The sequence below is a fragment of the Macaca thibetana genome, chromosome 7, assembly GCF_024542745.1.
Source record: "Macaca thibetana thibetana isolate TM-01 chromosome 7, ASM2454274v1, whole genome shotgun sequence".
NCBI classification, from domain to species: domain Eukaryota; kingdom Metazoa; phylum Chordata; class Mammalia; order Primates; family Cercopithecidae; genus Macaca; species Macaca thibetana.
This window is the reverse complement of record NC_065584.1, coordinates 401,267-417,459: the sequence shown is the minus strand read 5'-3', so window position 1 is coordinate 417,459 and position 16,193 is coordinate 401,267. Positions and strand designations below refer to the sequence as shown.

Genomic DNA, 16,193 nt, shown 5'->3' with positions numbered 1-16,193 from the left:
ACTCTACCCTCCCTCAGGCCCTCAGACTCTCTCAGGCTGTGGGTTTTCACACTGTGCGTCTTGTGCGGTAATACATGGCCATGTCTTCAGATCTCAGGCTGCTCAGCTCCGCATAGGCTGTATTCGTGGAGGTGTCCCTGGCCAAGGTGAGTCTGCCCTGAAACATCTGGGCATAGCTTGTGTTATCATTGCTAGGGTTGATCCATCCCATCCACTCAAGCCCTTGTCCAGGGGACTGTTGCACCCAGTGTAGCAGGTGATGGTGGACCAGAAAAATTGCAGGAGACTTTCACTGAGGCCCCAGACTTCCTCACCTCAGCCCCAGAGTGCACCAGCTGCACCTGGGAGTGGGCACCTGTGGAGAAGACACAAGAGTGGATGAAATTCTTTTTGACAGAAAAGAATCCCCTCCTCATCCCTGGGAATGGGTAGTCATTTGCCTGTAGTTGCTGCCACCAAAAACAGGATCCTCCAGGTCCAGTCCATGGTGAGGAGCTGTGTTCTCAGCTGCTTCTCTAGAGGAGGGATGTGCTTGTTGGGTAATGTTCTCAGGACACAGGCATATCCATATTTATCTCAGTGGATCTCAGGTTATTTGCACATTCATGGGACAGAGCAATTCATAACTCAAGACCTGATCCAGGACAAGAAAGGGAAGATAAATGACACATCAGCCATACAGGAGTGAGATGCTGGTGGTCCAAGTCTTAGTCCTGCTGGAGGAAATGCATGTGCTGCTCCATTTGCAAACTCTTCGTGAACAGAGGTCCTTTTAATGAAAAAGAAGCCTCCACAGGACATGCTTTTCACTGTGAACACATGTTTGATTAGCATGGAGACCAGCTCTATCATTTCTGGGACCATCACTGTCCGTGACCCTGAGCAGGGACTTTGGACTCCTGCTGGCCTCAGGCACCAGCACAGTTCACTGGTGACTCTGAGAAACTGACTGCTGGGTGTCCCACATGAGTGTCCAGCAGGTCCCTCTGAGATCTGCTCAGTGCTCCTAAGACAGTGTCTCCAGTACCTGGTGTCCTGAGATCCCAGGCTCTTCAACAGAAACACTCTTGGTTTACAGATTTGCCCTGTCATGTGTGATTAGAGTTGATTTTCTCATATCACAGACAAGGGGAATGAGAAGATGAAACAACAGTTTGGAATTCTTTAGGAATTTATGTTCCCCAAATAATTACCAAGTAATCTGTGTTTTGAGTAAGTTTGGGTTTCTTTCCTACTGCCTTTATGAGAATTTCGTGAAGTGTTTACATACCTTCAGTTCATATCCATAGATCCTCATCTTTACATATTGATTTCTCACTCACTTGGTCTGTGCACCTGCTGCACTGTCAGATCCACCTCTGTACTGTCACTCACACAATGTAGGCAACATTACTTAACACTGAAATTTAGTTCCTTATTCATAGAAATACGGTGTCTCCAACAATTCTGTATGCATTGAATTAGTAAAATCATTCCCATCTTTCAGGTTCTCTCTATTAAGATATTTATAATCCTAGAAACCCACTTTAAAAAATAGTTCTTATTCCATGTCTTCGGTATTGAATGAGAACTATTTTTTAAAGTGGATTTCTAGTTATCTTTGTGAGGTTGGGGGAGGGAGAGCCTTAGGAAAAATAGCTAATGCATGCCGGGCTTAATACCTAAGTTATTGGTTGATGGGTGCAGCAAACTGCCATGGCAAACAAATACCTATGTAACAAGCCTGCATATCCTGCAGACTTACCCTGGAACTTAAAATAAAAAATAAAATAAAAAAGTTCTCATTGCCTTAAGTTGTCTGAATGGTTACGATATAATGGCTTACGTAAAGGCAAGTCAGCAACTTGTTGAACAGTTTTGCTTGTTTGTGTTTGTTTGTTTGTTTTTCTGATAAAGGAAGACACAAACTCTGAGAGGAAACATCCTCCCAAGCCTCCTGTGCACCTGATCTGGGGCTGGAACCTGTGCTGTGTGGCTCCTGAGCGCCCCCTCCAGCTTGGCTCTTGCCTTGCAAGAAGGTTCCTGTCAGGACTCACAAAGCATTTCCCCCCAACATCTCTAGTCCAACATGAAGTGGTTGTGTCCTGGTTTGGAACACTCCTTCAGTAACACCATATGTTTTTTATACCATCTCTTGGAACAATCAATTGGCTTACTAAACCTACTGAACTCTGCAGGGAGACCCAAAGCAAGGATTCTGTGACACAGGAGGGAGCCTCTTCTCTGAAGCTCCAGATGCACTGAATCAGTGAACCCACAATGAATCCAAAAACTTGCAGGAAGTTTTGGAGTGCTTTGTTTCTTCCTTGGGTTCTTGTAGTTGAATGTTGCATCTCAGAATTTCTGCAGGTGCAGCTACTTTCAGACTAAAGTCAATCTCTATTTACAATTCTAATAACACAATTTTTCCCTTCTTATTAGTGTCTAGCCTAATACAAAGTGCCTCCTACAATGACACTAGGCCCACTAGATTTTTCTCCTAGAAATCTAAAGCAAACAGGATACAAGTGGAGACTTGGGAAGTGCATGCAGGAGATTTTTCTTCTTCCCTCACATAGGATAAGATTTTGGAAATGTTCTTCCCCTTAGGAACCTTTGGAGAAGGCTCCTGGTATATTCCTGAATAAATAATCCTCTCCAATTCTGACCCAGAGAAAATGTATTTGAATTGTATCTTTTAAAATCTAGAGATTTATTGAGGGAAAGTCCAGCAGAATCTACATGTTGGAGCATAAACCAAAAGCACAATCAAAGGTCACCTTTGATGTACACTGGAGGCAGAATTCTGACCTTATTACATCTACATGGCATGACTGATATAAATGAACTGGCAAGAAAACAGAGAAAGGACATGGCAGAACGCTTATGAAAAAGTCTCAGCAATTTCAATTTTCTTCTGAGGAAGCTGAAATTGTGAAAGTAAAACAGTGTGACTGGACACGTCTCAGATGATGTTCTGTTCTGGAAAGTATCTCCAGTCCTGGGTTGGATCCAGTAGGTGCACCTGGTCATGCAAACCTGAAACAGGGACTCATTCCTTAAACACAAGACATTCCAATGAGAAAGCTGTTCTCGGGTGAGTTGCAGAGCAGGGAGGAGGAGATGGAAGTGTCCTTGGCTTCCCAGAATTGCTGAAACTTGAAGACCAAGGCCACGTCTGAGAGGCAGAGATCCACCTATGAGTACATCACATCAGCTCTGTCTTCAGGAATCTTTGGCTGTGTGGGAGGATAAGGAATATGATTTATTTATTTCCGGTTACCCAATGTGCTTCAGAGAAAATGAAATTGAAAATTCAATACATATGTTTGCGCCATATTAGGGGAGAGAACATGTATAAGTCATGGCAGTACAAGTGCTCACTTCAGAGCCTGCAGAAGGAGCAAGTGCACAATTGAGAGAACGAAGCGCCCTGCCCCAGGAAGCAGGTGCCCTAACATCATCCCCTGAGAACTGTCCTCTAGCAGCCATGCATCAATTGAACCTGAGCTTCTGCCTGGGATCTTGTACATAGGGTGGAGAGCAGAGCACAGCTCAATTCCTCCTCAACCGTGACCTACGATGCGGCCCCTCCCTTGAAGTTTTATTCTAATAAGCTGTTAATATGAAATAACAGCACTAACTTTATCTGTAACCTTTCAGGTAGGAGCCAGTGCTCTTCAGAATTGTTATCACTATTATTTTCATCACCCCTAGAAACCAGAAAAATATCTGTGTGACCCTTCATCTCAGACCTCAGACGACCACTTTGCAGAGGGCACACCTGCTTTGTTTCCATCACGAATATGGCATTAGAACAGGAAAGTATGTGTACCTTGTTATATAATTTATCTAAATTATATTACATTGGATGAAATTAGAATTAGTAAGCAACACTTACAAATTTAGCTGAGGGCATATGTAAGCAAACTGTTGATGGTGTGTCTTCATTTCTCCTTGCTTATTATAGATAATGTGAGAGGAGAGAGGTAAATTAAAGAGGAAACTATTGACCAACGTGGACTCAGGTATTTTAAAAATAAAGGAGGTTTTCACATTTTCTGGAAACCCCATTAAATTAAGCAAATTAAGGAACTTTAAGATGTTTTTCTGCAGTCTAGAGACAGAAAATGAAAATTCTGCAGCAGATCATTTTGCCAAATAGGCAGCTTTAAACTAGTTTGTAATTTGACATAAATATTTGAACAAAAACCCCAGATGCAAATAAGAAATTATAAAATTTCAATGTTTAATGACTGGTTGAGAGAAGCTTGAACTAACATTATTTTGATGAGTCACACCTCAAAAATAAAACTGTGTCCAATGGTCCAACTTTTCAAGGGGCTGCTTGAATAGATAGTTTCTACCTCCCCTAACCGTGAGTCCTGGCACAATCTATCATCCTCTAAAACCTCAGGACCATTAAGAACAGAGAGAGAAGTTTGAACCCTATGAAGTTTTGAGAGACTCAAAATTACTGTCTGGGCTGGTTGGTGTGGGTTATCTCTATAAACCTAGTCTTTGAAGAAGTGTATGATGGTTTTTGTTATAAAGAACAACAAAGACAGTCAAAGAAAATGAAGAAGCAGGGGAACATGGACCAAACAGAAGAACAACCTAAAGGTCCCTAAACAGACATCAATGAAAAGGAAGCGCATGGATTACCTGGCAGAAAATTTAAAGTAAATGTTAGAAACGTGTTCAATGAGCTAGTGGCAGCATGCAAGAACAATGGGAGAATTTTAATAAAGATAAAACATTTAAAAGATGATTAAACAAAAATGTTGATCCTGAAGAATACAATAAGTCAGCCCAAAATTTTAACAGAGGATTTTAGAACAAACTAGGTCAAGTTATAGAAGAAACAGTAAACTCAAAGAAAGATCATTTGAAATAGTAGAGACAGAGAAGAAAAATTTAAATGAAAGAAATAAAAAAGAGTTAAAGACTATGGGCCAGGAAGGATGCTGAACACTAAATCATGCATTTAAGGAGTTATACAGAGATAAGACAAAAGTGGTAGTGAAGGAAGAGAGGAGGAGAGAGAAAGAGAGAGAGAGAGAAGATAAATTATTCAAAATAATAGCAAAAAATCTTTCCGAATTTGGAGAAGGGAAGCAAATATTCATCCACAACAAAGAAGCTCTATAAATTTTATATAAGATAAACCCAATGACAAAAAAAAATGTGACTCAGTTTAAAACCACATTGCTGAAAATAAAAGAGGTTTTAGAAAATAGAAAGAAAAAGAACAGATTTCTCAGCAGAAGGTTTTCAGTTCAGAAGGGACATGGATTACATTCAATGGTGTGTGGTTTAATGGCAGAGGTTCTTTTTGGGAAATGTGTCCTGGGTAATTTCATCATTGTGGAAGCATCAAGGGTGAATTTGCACAAACCTACAAGAAATACCCTGCTACACATAGGCTATGTGGAATAGCACAGTGTTCTCAGACAACTAACCTGTACAGCGTGTTACTGCACTGAACACTGCAGGAAACTGAAACACCATGGTAAGTATCTCTCTATCTAAATACATCTAAACATGGAAAAAGTTTAGTGAAAATATGTTATTACAACATATGTGGCCACAAACATATATGTTGTCTATTGTTGACTGCAGCATTGTACCTGACACACGACTTTACTCAAATTGGCAGTGGGGCGGCAGTGGGGGGGGGGGGTGCTAAAAATAAACAAAACTCTGCCAAGAAGAATCTTTACCATGTAAATCCTTTTCAGAAATGAAGATTAGATTAGAACTTTCCCAGACAATCAAAAACTAAAGGAGTTCTTCACCGCTGGGCCTGCCTTAAACACCAAAGGGTCTCAACTAGGTCTGCAGAATTATTATGTAGCTGCATCAGCTCCATTCTGGCCTCTGTTATGTGACAGTTTTGTGTGGATTTGCTTTCTACGCTTTCATGGCTTTTTTCTCTCTCAACTTCTAAATTCATTCTCCTTTTAATTCACAATTTATTGAAAATATTCATATTCAGCTTAGAACATTAAAAAACTTTGGAAAAAAATTCGTCTTAAACCCACCAACTCTAATTAACTCTCTTTAGGGATGCCCATTTTTTTCTTGTTTTCCTATAGGATATGGTCCTTGTTTCTACCTCAGTCCAGTCCTTCTTTTCCTATGCATGAGGCATCCAACCATCACACACTCAGGAACATCTTGGAGGAAGGGACCCTACCATCGATCTCTTCAGCATTCATGTGCACAGGGACCATTCCTTCAGCTGTTGTATGTGCTTTAGAGTTTTCCATTTAAAAGTGTTTTTCACTAGTCCCCCAAATAAAGTCCTTGGACCTTAAAAAGTGATGTGGTGTTGGGGGCATTGACAGCCAAATTTCGCTGAAAGTATCTTCCGCCCTTGGTAATTGGGGAAGACTGGGAAGAAGGTAACAAAACGCAGACCCCATGTAGCTCCTCATTTAGCAGTAGATTCAGTGCAAATTTAGAAAGTTGGAAACATAGAGTGATGTTGGTGTGGTTTTCTGTGATATAATAACGAGACAGCAGAAGATGGTCAGTGGTCAGTTTCCATCCAGCTGGTACTCGTTGTCCATTAGTTATATCCTAATAAAGGATAAAAGACAACTTTTGTGACAAAGCCCCAGGGCTTGTTTAAAAGACCTTGTCCCAACAGGGACATGACAATTTTTATATGAGAGCTACTGTTTTTGCCTAATTCATGTGAAAATCTGAGAGATATGCCCAGCCTCAGGGGGCTGCTTCTCCCTCCAGGAGACAGAGCTAATAGAATTGTGTGGTATTAGTCTGTCTGTGTCTTCATAAGAAGACAACAGGAGTGGGTGGCTTAAACAGCAAATATTGATTTTCTTAAAATTCTGCAGTCTGAATATCGAAGATCAAGGTGCTGGCAGGGTTGGTTCTTGGTGCAGCTTCTTCCTGACTTGCAGAGACCCACCTTCTAGGGCACTATGTCTCCACGTGGCCTCTTCTCCGTGTGCACGTGAAAAGTGAGAGGTCTCTGGTATCTCTTCCTTTTCTTATAAAGACAGCAGGTCTATTGCATTAGGGTCTCACTTATGATCACATTTAACCTCAATTATATAATTATTTCAGCACATGAATTTCAGAAAGGGCACAATTAAATTGGTGACACAAATCAAGAGATGGGGAGAAGCATTAGTATATATATATATTAATCAATAAGGTGTAATGGGCCATGCAGGAAGTTGTAGGAAAGTTCCTAGTAATCGGTGAAACCTCAATTGTAAGAGGAAAATGTGCCTTCCTCCTTTCTTTTCTGGCACAACGATGTGAGGAAGCAGAACCACAGATATCAAAGAAAGAGGAGCCCTGGGGACGGCTGAGGTGCTGGTGAGGAGGGAGAGCACTGAGCAGATGAGGAAGCCCCGCCCTCCCTGCACCTGCTCCTGACCCGGCCTCCTGCTCTGTGGGCCCCGCGCGCCCCCTGCTGGTCCTGAGCGGCACCTGCGCCCGCCCCCTCCGCCTCCCTGCAGGGAGGTTTGTGTCTGGGCTCACACTCACCTCCCCTCACTGTGTGTCTCGCACAGTAATACACGGCCGTGTCCGCGGCGGTCACAGAGCTCAGCTTCAGGGAGAACTGGTTCTTGGACGTGTCTTTTGAAATGGTGACTCGACTCTTGAGGGACGGGTTGTAGTTGGTGCTACCACCACCACCATAGATATACCCAATCCACTCCAGCCCCTTCCCTGGGGGCTGGCGGATCCAGCTCCAGCCATAACCACCGCTGATGGAGTAACCAGAGACAGCGCAGGTGAGGGACAGGGTCTCCGAAGGCTTCACCAGTCCTGGGCCCGACTCCTGCAGCTGCACCTGGGACAGGACCCCTGTGAACAGAGAGACCCACAGTGAGCCCTGGGATCAGAGACAACCTCCCATATCGTCATATCTTCATCCCCGAGACACTCACATCTGGGAGCCGCCACCAGGAGGAGGAAGAACCACAGGTGCTTCATGTTCTTGCACAGGAGGTCCGTGACTCTCAGAGAACATTTCCTGTGTGAACAGGACCCTGAATTTAAGGAAATGTGTGGTGGTTTCCTGTGGGTGCCTAAGTGAGGATTTGCATGTGGGTGGTGCCTTTGTATGGAGCAGTGAAAAGGGTTGAGGGAGGCCCCAGTCTTTGGGGCTCACCCTGAGAGGAGGATGCTGGCTGTGCCCTCTGAGAACTCGGTTCTCTTCCTGGGGCCTCCCCTCACCAAGCCCAGAGTCCTCTTCTTCCAGGTAGCAAATGTGCTGAAGGAGCTGGTCTGGGAGATGAGTGTGATCATGGATCATGGACACATTTTGGAATAGGGTCAATGCTGTTCTACCTTTAAAAATTGATATAAAACCAACCACACACCCAGGTCATCTAAATTCTCATTTACCACTTCAGACATATTGGAACAGCATCAGGTTGTAATAATGACAGTGAATCCTGGATTCTTCCAATGTTTTATTGTAGTTTCAAACATCCATCATGGTTAGAGGGAAGCTCCTGTCCCAGGAAGTGGGTCATTTTTAAAAAGCACCTGACAGCTGTCCTTCTGTGACCTTTTGAAATGTGGGATTCTGTCTGAGACCTTTTGAGAAGATAGTGGGGCATATCTCCATCCTTCTCAATGTGTGACCTTGATGATGTGACCTGACCTCTAAACACTTCCTTGTAAAATATGTAGATTGAGGATTGCAGTGACAGCTTTAGACAAAAATTCGATAATGGGTCAGCACTGCCGGATAGTCTCATGACGATCATGAAGATTATTGCAATTATCTTTCCCATGAACCAGAGAGGACCTCTGTGAGCCCTCCCCTCTGAGAGTACAAGGAGCTCTGGTTCTTCCCTGATGGTTCACACCTTTGAAACATGGCTGGACAGTGATACTCAAGCCCAGAGTCCTTACCCACATATTTACCAATTCAGATCTATCTATCTCTGAAAGAATTTCTCCTCCATTGACTCGCATGAACATATTTTAGTGTGTGCAGCATTGCAACTTGGATATTTGACATTAGTTTGGTGAGTTATATAATAAATAATCTATCTCCATGGATATGGGTAACAGGAGAGTCACCATTTTTGTCAATGATAATCAATATTAAGTTTGAGATTCATGATTTTCAGTAAACTGGAGTTAAAATTTTCATGATTCTTGGCAAGGAGGTCTCAAACCTGATGTTTTGCAGAATAAATGATCTCATCATTGTTAGACAGGAGCTTCTTTACCTAGGAAGCGACTCCTTTAAACTAAAGCGCCTGAGAGGTGGTTTCCTGAGATCTTGTGAAAATTTATCTATTGGAGAAAAAGAAAATCAGGAAAACCTTTCTCAAATAATTGAAAGAAAGTTTATAAGAAAATTTTATCAACAAAGCCATGAAACTTCACTTCATCAATTTTTGGGGTTCATTTGTTACAACTCAAGAAGCAATTAAGAAATCTACACAATTGGAAGCCTACTCCAACAGGGATAATATCTCCCGACTTGTAAAACAGACCAGTATTCATAAAGAGACACTTCCCCATGAGATCTGCGACTTACACCGATTTGTGTAACCTGAAGAAGTTTCCCTAAGAGGATTTTTCTCCAGACATCAATGTATGCAAAAATACGTTGTGTTTAGTTGTGTATGATTAATGTGTACAAACCCTTGGCACATTAAACAAACTTCTTGTAAACGTGATAACTTTATCACTTACTGTGCACTCACACTTTACTGGTTTTCATCCCCCTTGCCATGTAGCAATTGGTGCCTTTGAGAATGTGCTGTTGTTTCAAGTGAACGTGTTCTGGATCCTCACTTAACTTCACTGTTTCTTATTGAGTGTAGGTATGTATAGGACTGAAAACCCAACATTGTTTCAGATTTTTATCAGATTTTAACAGATTCTCCTCTTATGAGATCATCCTGAAACCTTCCAACAACCTCCATCATCCATGCTACCAATCTTTTGCGTTTAGGAAATAAGAGGCAAATTCATAATCCATCCCTGCTTTAAGGTGAGGAATCTTCCTGAACTTCCACTATATCTAGTAGAAACTCTCATTGAGAGCCATAATCAAACATTATTTGTTTATGGATCATACCTCAAAACTGAAATTGTTTTTCATAATGGCTATACCATTCTACATTTCCACAATTGTGGAAAGCAGTATAAAGGCTCCTAAAATAATTAAAACCAGAAATATTATATGACCAGTAATCCTGTTTCTGGGAGTATAAGCAAAGGAGATGAAATTACCACCTTGTAAAGATATCTGCATCACATCCTATGTTTATTGAAACACTGTTAAAAATGGCCAAGATATGGAAACAATCTGAGTGTCAGCAGGTAGACAAATGGATAAAGACCATGTGATATGCATGCACAATAGAATACGATTTAATGTTATAAAACAAGAAGATGCTGACATTTGCCACAAGAGGGATCGATTCCCATAACCACTAACAGTGCACACTACCCATTATAGCTCTTCTCTAGGGGATGACAGATCCTTATTCAGTAGTAACCACTGGCTATGATGGGAAGGCAGCTTTTGTGTACTGCTGAATTTTTCAGCATAACACATCAATGTCTGAAAATATTCTGCTGTGTCTGCATGTGATAAAGTAGAGTCTTATATTGGAGGTAAAATTAAAAGTGCATGAGTCTTCTAGACACCAAGTCATAGGATGATCATGTCTGTTTCCTTGAGGATGTGAACCATAGGTCATACACACTCGTTGGAGTACTTTTGACAAAAGATGTTCCAGGGGTATAACTTACTTGAACTGGCCGGAGACTGCACAGGTGAAGCAGGTGGTCAATGAGGGCACTTCCAGTCTAGGGCTGACTCCTGTAGGTGCTCCTAGGACAGGGCACTTAAAGATATAGAGACTAAATCCCTGTCAGTCACATGCAGCCACAACCATCCCTATAGGCCATGTCTGACATCTGAAACACACAACTTGGGCACAGTCGCCCAACAAAGGAGAAGACATAACAATGTTGTCTTCTTTATGAACACAACTCTGCATTCCTCTAAGACCTTAGCCTTTACTAAGGAGAAAGTAATCAGCTTTTTCATGCCCCATGTTGATTCTATCTGAGAGCTTGAAGAAAAATCGTGATGTGGCACAGCTTTTTCTTTATAAGAGAGAGAGAGACTGAGGTCAGACTCCCCTGCATTTGAAAGTTTTATTGTTGTCTTTTTTTTTCCAGCTGAATTGAAGCACTGCCTTGTCAAAAACTACAGCCATTATGGTTAATGAACGCTTCTTTACTTTGATATTTCAACTTGTGACCTATGAACTTCAATTGACTCACGCAAATCTCAGTAGAATAATTACAAAATAACTCTCTAATTCATGAGTGTCAGTCCAATACTACCCTGTCCTTACTGCCAACAATCTTCTGGAAATGTTGAAGAAGAAATAAATAATAAATTCAATTTTAAAATTAAAATTATCAAAACTTTCAGAAACCCATGAACACTCTTTAGTGCATATGACCTCTGGTCCACTCCCTTAGGGCACAGCCATAATAACCCTATGACTTAATATCTGAAGGTCCATGCATTACTTATTTTACCTCCCATATTAGAATCTGCTGTGTCAATGCAGACCTAACAACTATTTTAAGAGATTGATATTTCATCTGTTAGTTTGTTTTCACGCTGCTAATAAGACATACCTGAGCCTGTGTAATTTATAGAGGAAAAGTTTATTGGACTTACAGGTTCACATGGCTTGGGAGGCCTCAAAATCATGGCGCAAGGCAAGGAGGAGCAAGTCATATCTTACATGGGGATAGCAGCAGGCAAAGAGAGGGCTTGTGCAGGGAAACTCCCATTTTCAAAACCATCAGATCTCCTGAGACTCAACCAGTATCACAAGGACAGCCCAAGAAAGAACTGCCTCCATGATTCAATCACCTCCCACTGGGTTCCTCCCATGATAACTGGGAATTGTGAGATATACAATTCAAGATGAGATTTGAGCAGGGGCACAGCCAAACTACATGATTCCACCCCTAGCACTTCTCATATATTATGTCCTTACATTTCAAAGCTGTTCATGAATTTCCAACAGCCCCCCAAAGCCTTAACTCATTTGAGCCTTGACTCAAAAGTCCACAGTCGAAGGTCTCATGTGAGACGACACAAATCCCTTCCATCTATGAGTCTGTAAAATGAAAACCAAGTCAGTTAATCCCTAGATACAATGGGGGTACAGGTATTGTGTAAATACAGCCATTCCAAATGGGAGAAATTGGCCAAAACTACAGGTCCCAGGCAACTCTGAAATCCAACTGGGCAGTCAAATCTTAATGTTCTACAATAATATTCTTTGACTCCAGGTCTCAAATCCAGGTTAGCTGATGCAGAGGTGAGTTCCCATGGTCTTGGGCAGTTCTGTCCCTGTGGCTTTGCAGGGCACAGTCTCCCTCCTGGCTGCTTTCACTGGCTGGCATTGAGTGTCTGTGGCTTTTCCAGGCACACGGTGCAAGCTATCAGTCGATCTACCATTCTGAGTCCTGAGTTCTGGAAGACAGTGACTTTCTTCTTACAGCTCCACTAGGTGGTGCCCCAGTAGGGACTCTGCATGGGATTTCTGATCCCACATTTCCCTATCGCACTGGGAGTAAAGGCACATGACACAAGGCCTGCTTGATTTTTGTATTTTTTATAGAGATGGGTGTTTGCCATATTGGCCAGGCTGGTCTTGAACCCTTGACCTCAGAAGATCTGCCTGCCTAAGCCTCCCAAAGTGCTGGAATTACATGCCTGAGCCACTGTGCCTGGCCAAGATTAATATAACTATGAAATTTAATGATGTATTTGAAAACTCCATGGTCATGCAAACACATATACACACACAACAGCCCAGCAAAGACACATACATGTGCCCATGCCAAAGTAAACATATACCTAAACACCAAAACAACACACTCATTTGTTTCACATTATTCTTATTATTTAATCGAATTTAAATTTTGTTTGCAGTTTGAGGCCGTAGTACAAAATAATGCTTTTCTACATGTATGTCTGCCGATTCCAATATTAAAAAGACAAATATATTTAAATACATGTTTTGGTAACACTGAGTGTCAATGCCATTCTTGTCAAGTATGTCACTTAAATGTGCAATGGTATGTATTTTGAATATCAGTCTATTATTAATAAATTGAATGACTAATAAGACAAACATCACTTTTAAAATCGTATTACATTATGTGTTGAATTTAGATGGTAGTTTTCAAACTAGGCAGAATAAAACTTTTTTATTTGAAAACTTTTGAACAAAAACATTTTTGGAATGAATATTGAGTACAGACTCTAGTCTTTATTTGCCAATATGCCTTTTATAACAGAGAACATCCAGCAATACGAAACTGAACCCAGCCCATGCTTTCCAGGAGTCACTCACAACGGCAGCTTCCTAGAGCGTGGTCTGAGAGGGTGCAAGCACATGGGGATTTGGACTTCACCATCAAAACACTAGTGAGCCGCAGGCCTGAGCACACAGAGGGCAGCAGCAACTGCGGACCCCACTCTGTGGCACTTAGGGAAGGGAGGAGATGGGATGGGGGTGATGTCGGCAGGACCCTAGAATATGGTGAGGAGGGCAGAGAGTCTGCAGGTAGATGAGTATACTGTAAGGAGAACCGTTATCCTCCTAAACCTGGTTGGCTTCCGTGATTATGAAGAGAAAGGAACTGTTCACCAGACTTGGAGGTCAGAAAGTAAGGGGACATTCTTTTCCCTGTATGGAGACTGAGGAAGATAAAAGACTTTCAATGAAAAAGGGAAGTTGGAGAAATAGTCTGAAAAACAGGACACCAGAAGCCAACCAAAGCGGAGAACAAGAGCCTTTAAAGTGCTGTTTAATTTCTACAAACAGCAGATGAAAGAAAAATAAACCAAACACCAAGCATATGCTGAGTTAAAGTTAGAAAGCAAATACAATTGCTTGACAATCACAGCACAAAACCCCAAAACTCTATTCATGGAAACCGTCCGTATTGAGGATACACATTTTTTTAAGACAGGGTCTCCCTCGGCCAACCAGGCTGGAGTGTGACAATCACTGCTCACTGCAGCCTCAACTCCCCAGGCTTAAGGGATCCTCCCACCTTAGCCTTCCAAGCACCTGGGAGCACAGGTTTTTTTTCTTTTTTGTATGGAAAGGATCTCACTATGTTGCCAGGCTCTTCTAAAACTCCTGAGCTCAAATGATCTGCCTGCCTCAGCTTCCCAAAGTGCTGGGATTACAGGTGTGATTTTAAATTTTTAATCTTTTAATAATAGTATCATTTTTAATAAATAAAATATATAAATAACTTATTTTAAAAATTGTTCTGAGAGATCATTGTTAGTATTACCCAGAAAATACACAGCATTAAAAGTTGAATTGGGCCAGGTGCGGTGGCTCACACCTGTAATCCCAGTACTTTGGGAGGATGAGGCAGGTGGACCATCTGAGGTCTGAAGCTCGAGACCAGCCTGGCCAACATGGCGAAACCCTGTCACTAGTAAAAGTACAAAAATTGGCGAGGCGTGGTGGCAAGTGTCTGTAATCCCAGCTACTCTGGAGGCTGAGGCAGGAGAATTGCTCGAACCCTGGAGGCGGACGTTGCATTGAGCCAAGATTGTGCCACTGCACTCCAGCCTGGATGAGAAGAGAGAGACTAGATCTAAAAAAAGAAAAAAGATAAAGAAAAAAGGTAGAATTAAATCCCTGTTCTGGCTGGATTGCAGTGGCTCACGTCTGTAGTCCCAGAACTTTGGGAGGCCGAGGTGGTCGGATCACGAGGTCAAGAGATTGAGACTATCCTGGCCAACATGGTGAAACCTCGTCTTTACTAAAAATACAAAAATTAGCTGGGCTTGGTGGCGCGTGCCTGTATTCCCAGCTACTCAGGAGGCTGAGTCAGGAGAATCACTTGAATCTGGGAGGAGGAGGTTGCAGTGAGCCGAGATGGCACCACTGCACTCCAGCCTGGTGACAGAAGACGACTCTGTCTAGGAAAAAAAAAAAAAAAAAAATCCCTCGTGTAAATTAATGTATTGTAGGTAAGAAATCATGGATTTACAAGGAATTAATGGTGAGAAATCCTGGGGAAGACTTTTGCTTGCCCAGGCCAGGAGTCACCAAAGGCTAAAAGGAAACCACAGTCTCACAGGCTCCTGATGTGGAGCAGCCTCCTAAGAGAATCCTGATGTCCTGAGCGCCCCTTGGTGGTTCTGAGCGTCCACTCATGTCCTGGTGGTTCTCAGCACCCCACTGGTGTCCCGGTTGCCCCCTGGTGGTTCTGAGCGTCCACTCATGTCCTGGTGGTTCTCAGCACCCCACTGGTGTCCCGGTTGCCCCCTGGTGGTTCTGAGTGCCCCCTGGTGCCATTGTCTTTCAGTTTCCCTGTGTTCTCCTCCACAGATAGAGCCTGCGCATTGTCACACTTTCATCTTTAACCCAGATTAACTACACTGCTGAGAAAGCAGTGTGCATCCTGGAAGAATGTATGTCCTTTCAGTTGAATCTTAATAATTCAGTCGTCTTTTTTTTCCTCTGGGCTGTGACCTATACACAGAGTCTCCAGAAATGGAACTGAGGCTTTCCCTTTTCTGGCTAGTCTGGTAATTATAGGATTATTACCCTATTGGCTAATTTGACCCATTTTCATGGTAAAGGAAGGCTGCTGGGAGGGGTCTGTAATGGAGATGGACCAACTTCCTCCACATAGATAAGGTTCCACAGATGTCTTTCTCCTGGATGGTCTATATAGAGAAATTTCTGTGTGTATTTCTCAGAGACTAGGTCTTTCAATAACTTAGCCATATCGATCTACGTCGATATTCATGCAAAGAACCTGGAGGTTCTAGGTCAGGTATGCCATTTGTGTTTATTTAGTTCAGATTTACATTACACAGCCAGGCTCATCTAAATTGCCACATGCTTGGTCAAACATGTTGGGACAGCAGCTGAATGTAGTCATCAAATTGATCTAGGAGAAACCTGCGTCCAATACACTGTTTATTGGAGCTGAGAGCAACATCACTGACTCACTAAAGTGGACATTTCTTCCCTGAAAAAGCTTCCCTACCAAGTATAGTAAGGAGCTGATACGGAGCCACTGTGGGGTTGAATTTCTTCCTGTCAGCCGGTCATGCAGGGTGTTTGTTGGGGACCAGCCTCAACACCACCCGTAGGGTACTTGAAGTCTGGTGGCGA

The 16,193-nt window shown here is 42.4% G+C and overlaps 1 gene segment (V, D, J or C); it reads right to left on the bottom strand.

The window, feature by feature from the left end:
- Positions 1-3,045: 3,045 nt before the first annotated feature.
- LOC126958598 (immunoglobulin heavy variable 4-38-2-like) lies at positions 3,046-8,003 on the bottom strand. The segment is given in 3 exon segments: positions 3,046-3,218; positions 7,504-7,827; positions 7,911-8,003. Coding segments are annotated over 3 exon segments (384 nt in total).
- Positions 8,004-16,193: the final 8,190 nt, after the last annotated feature.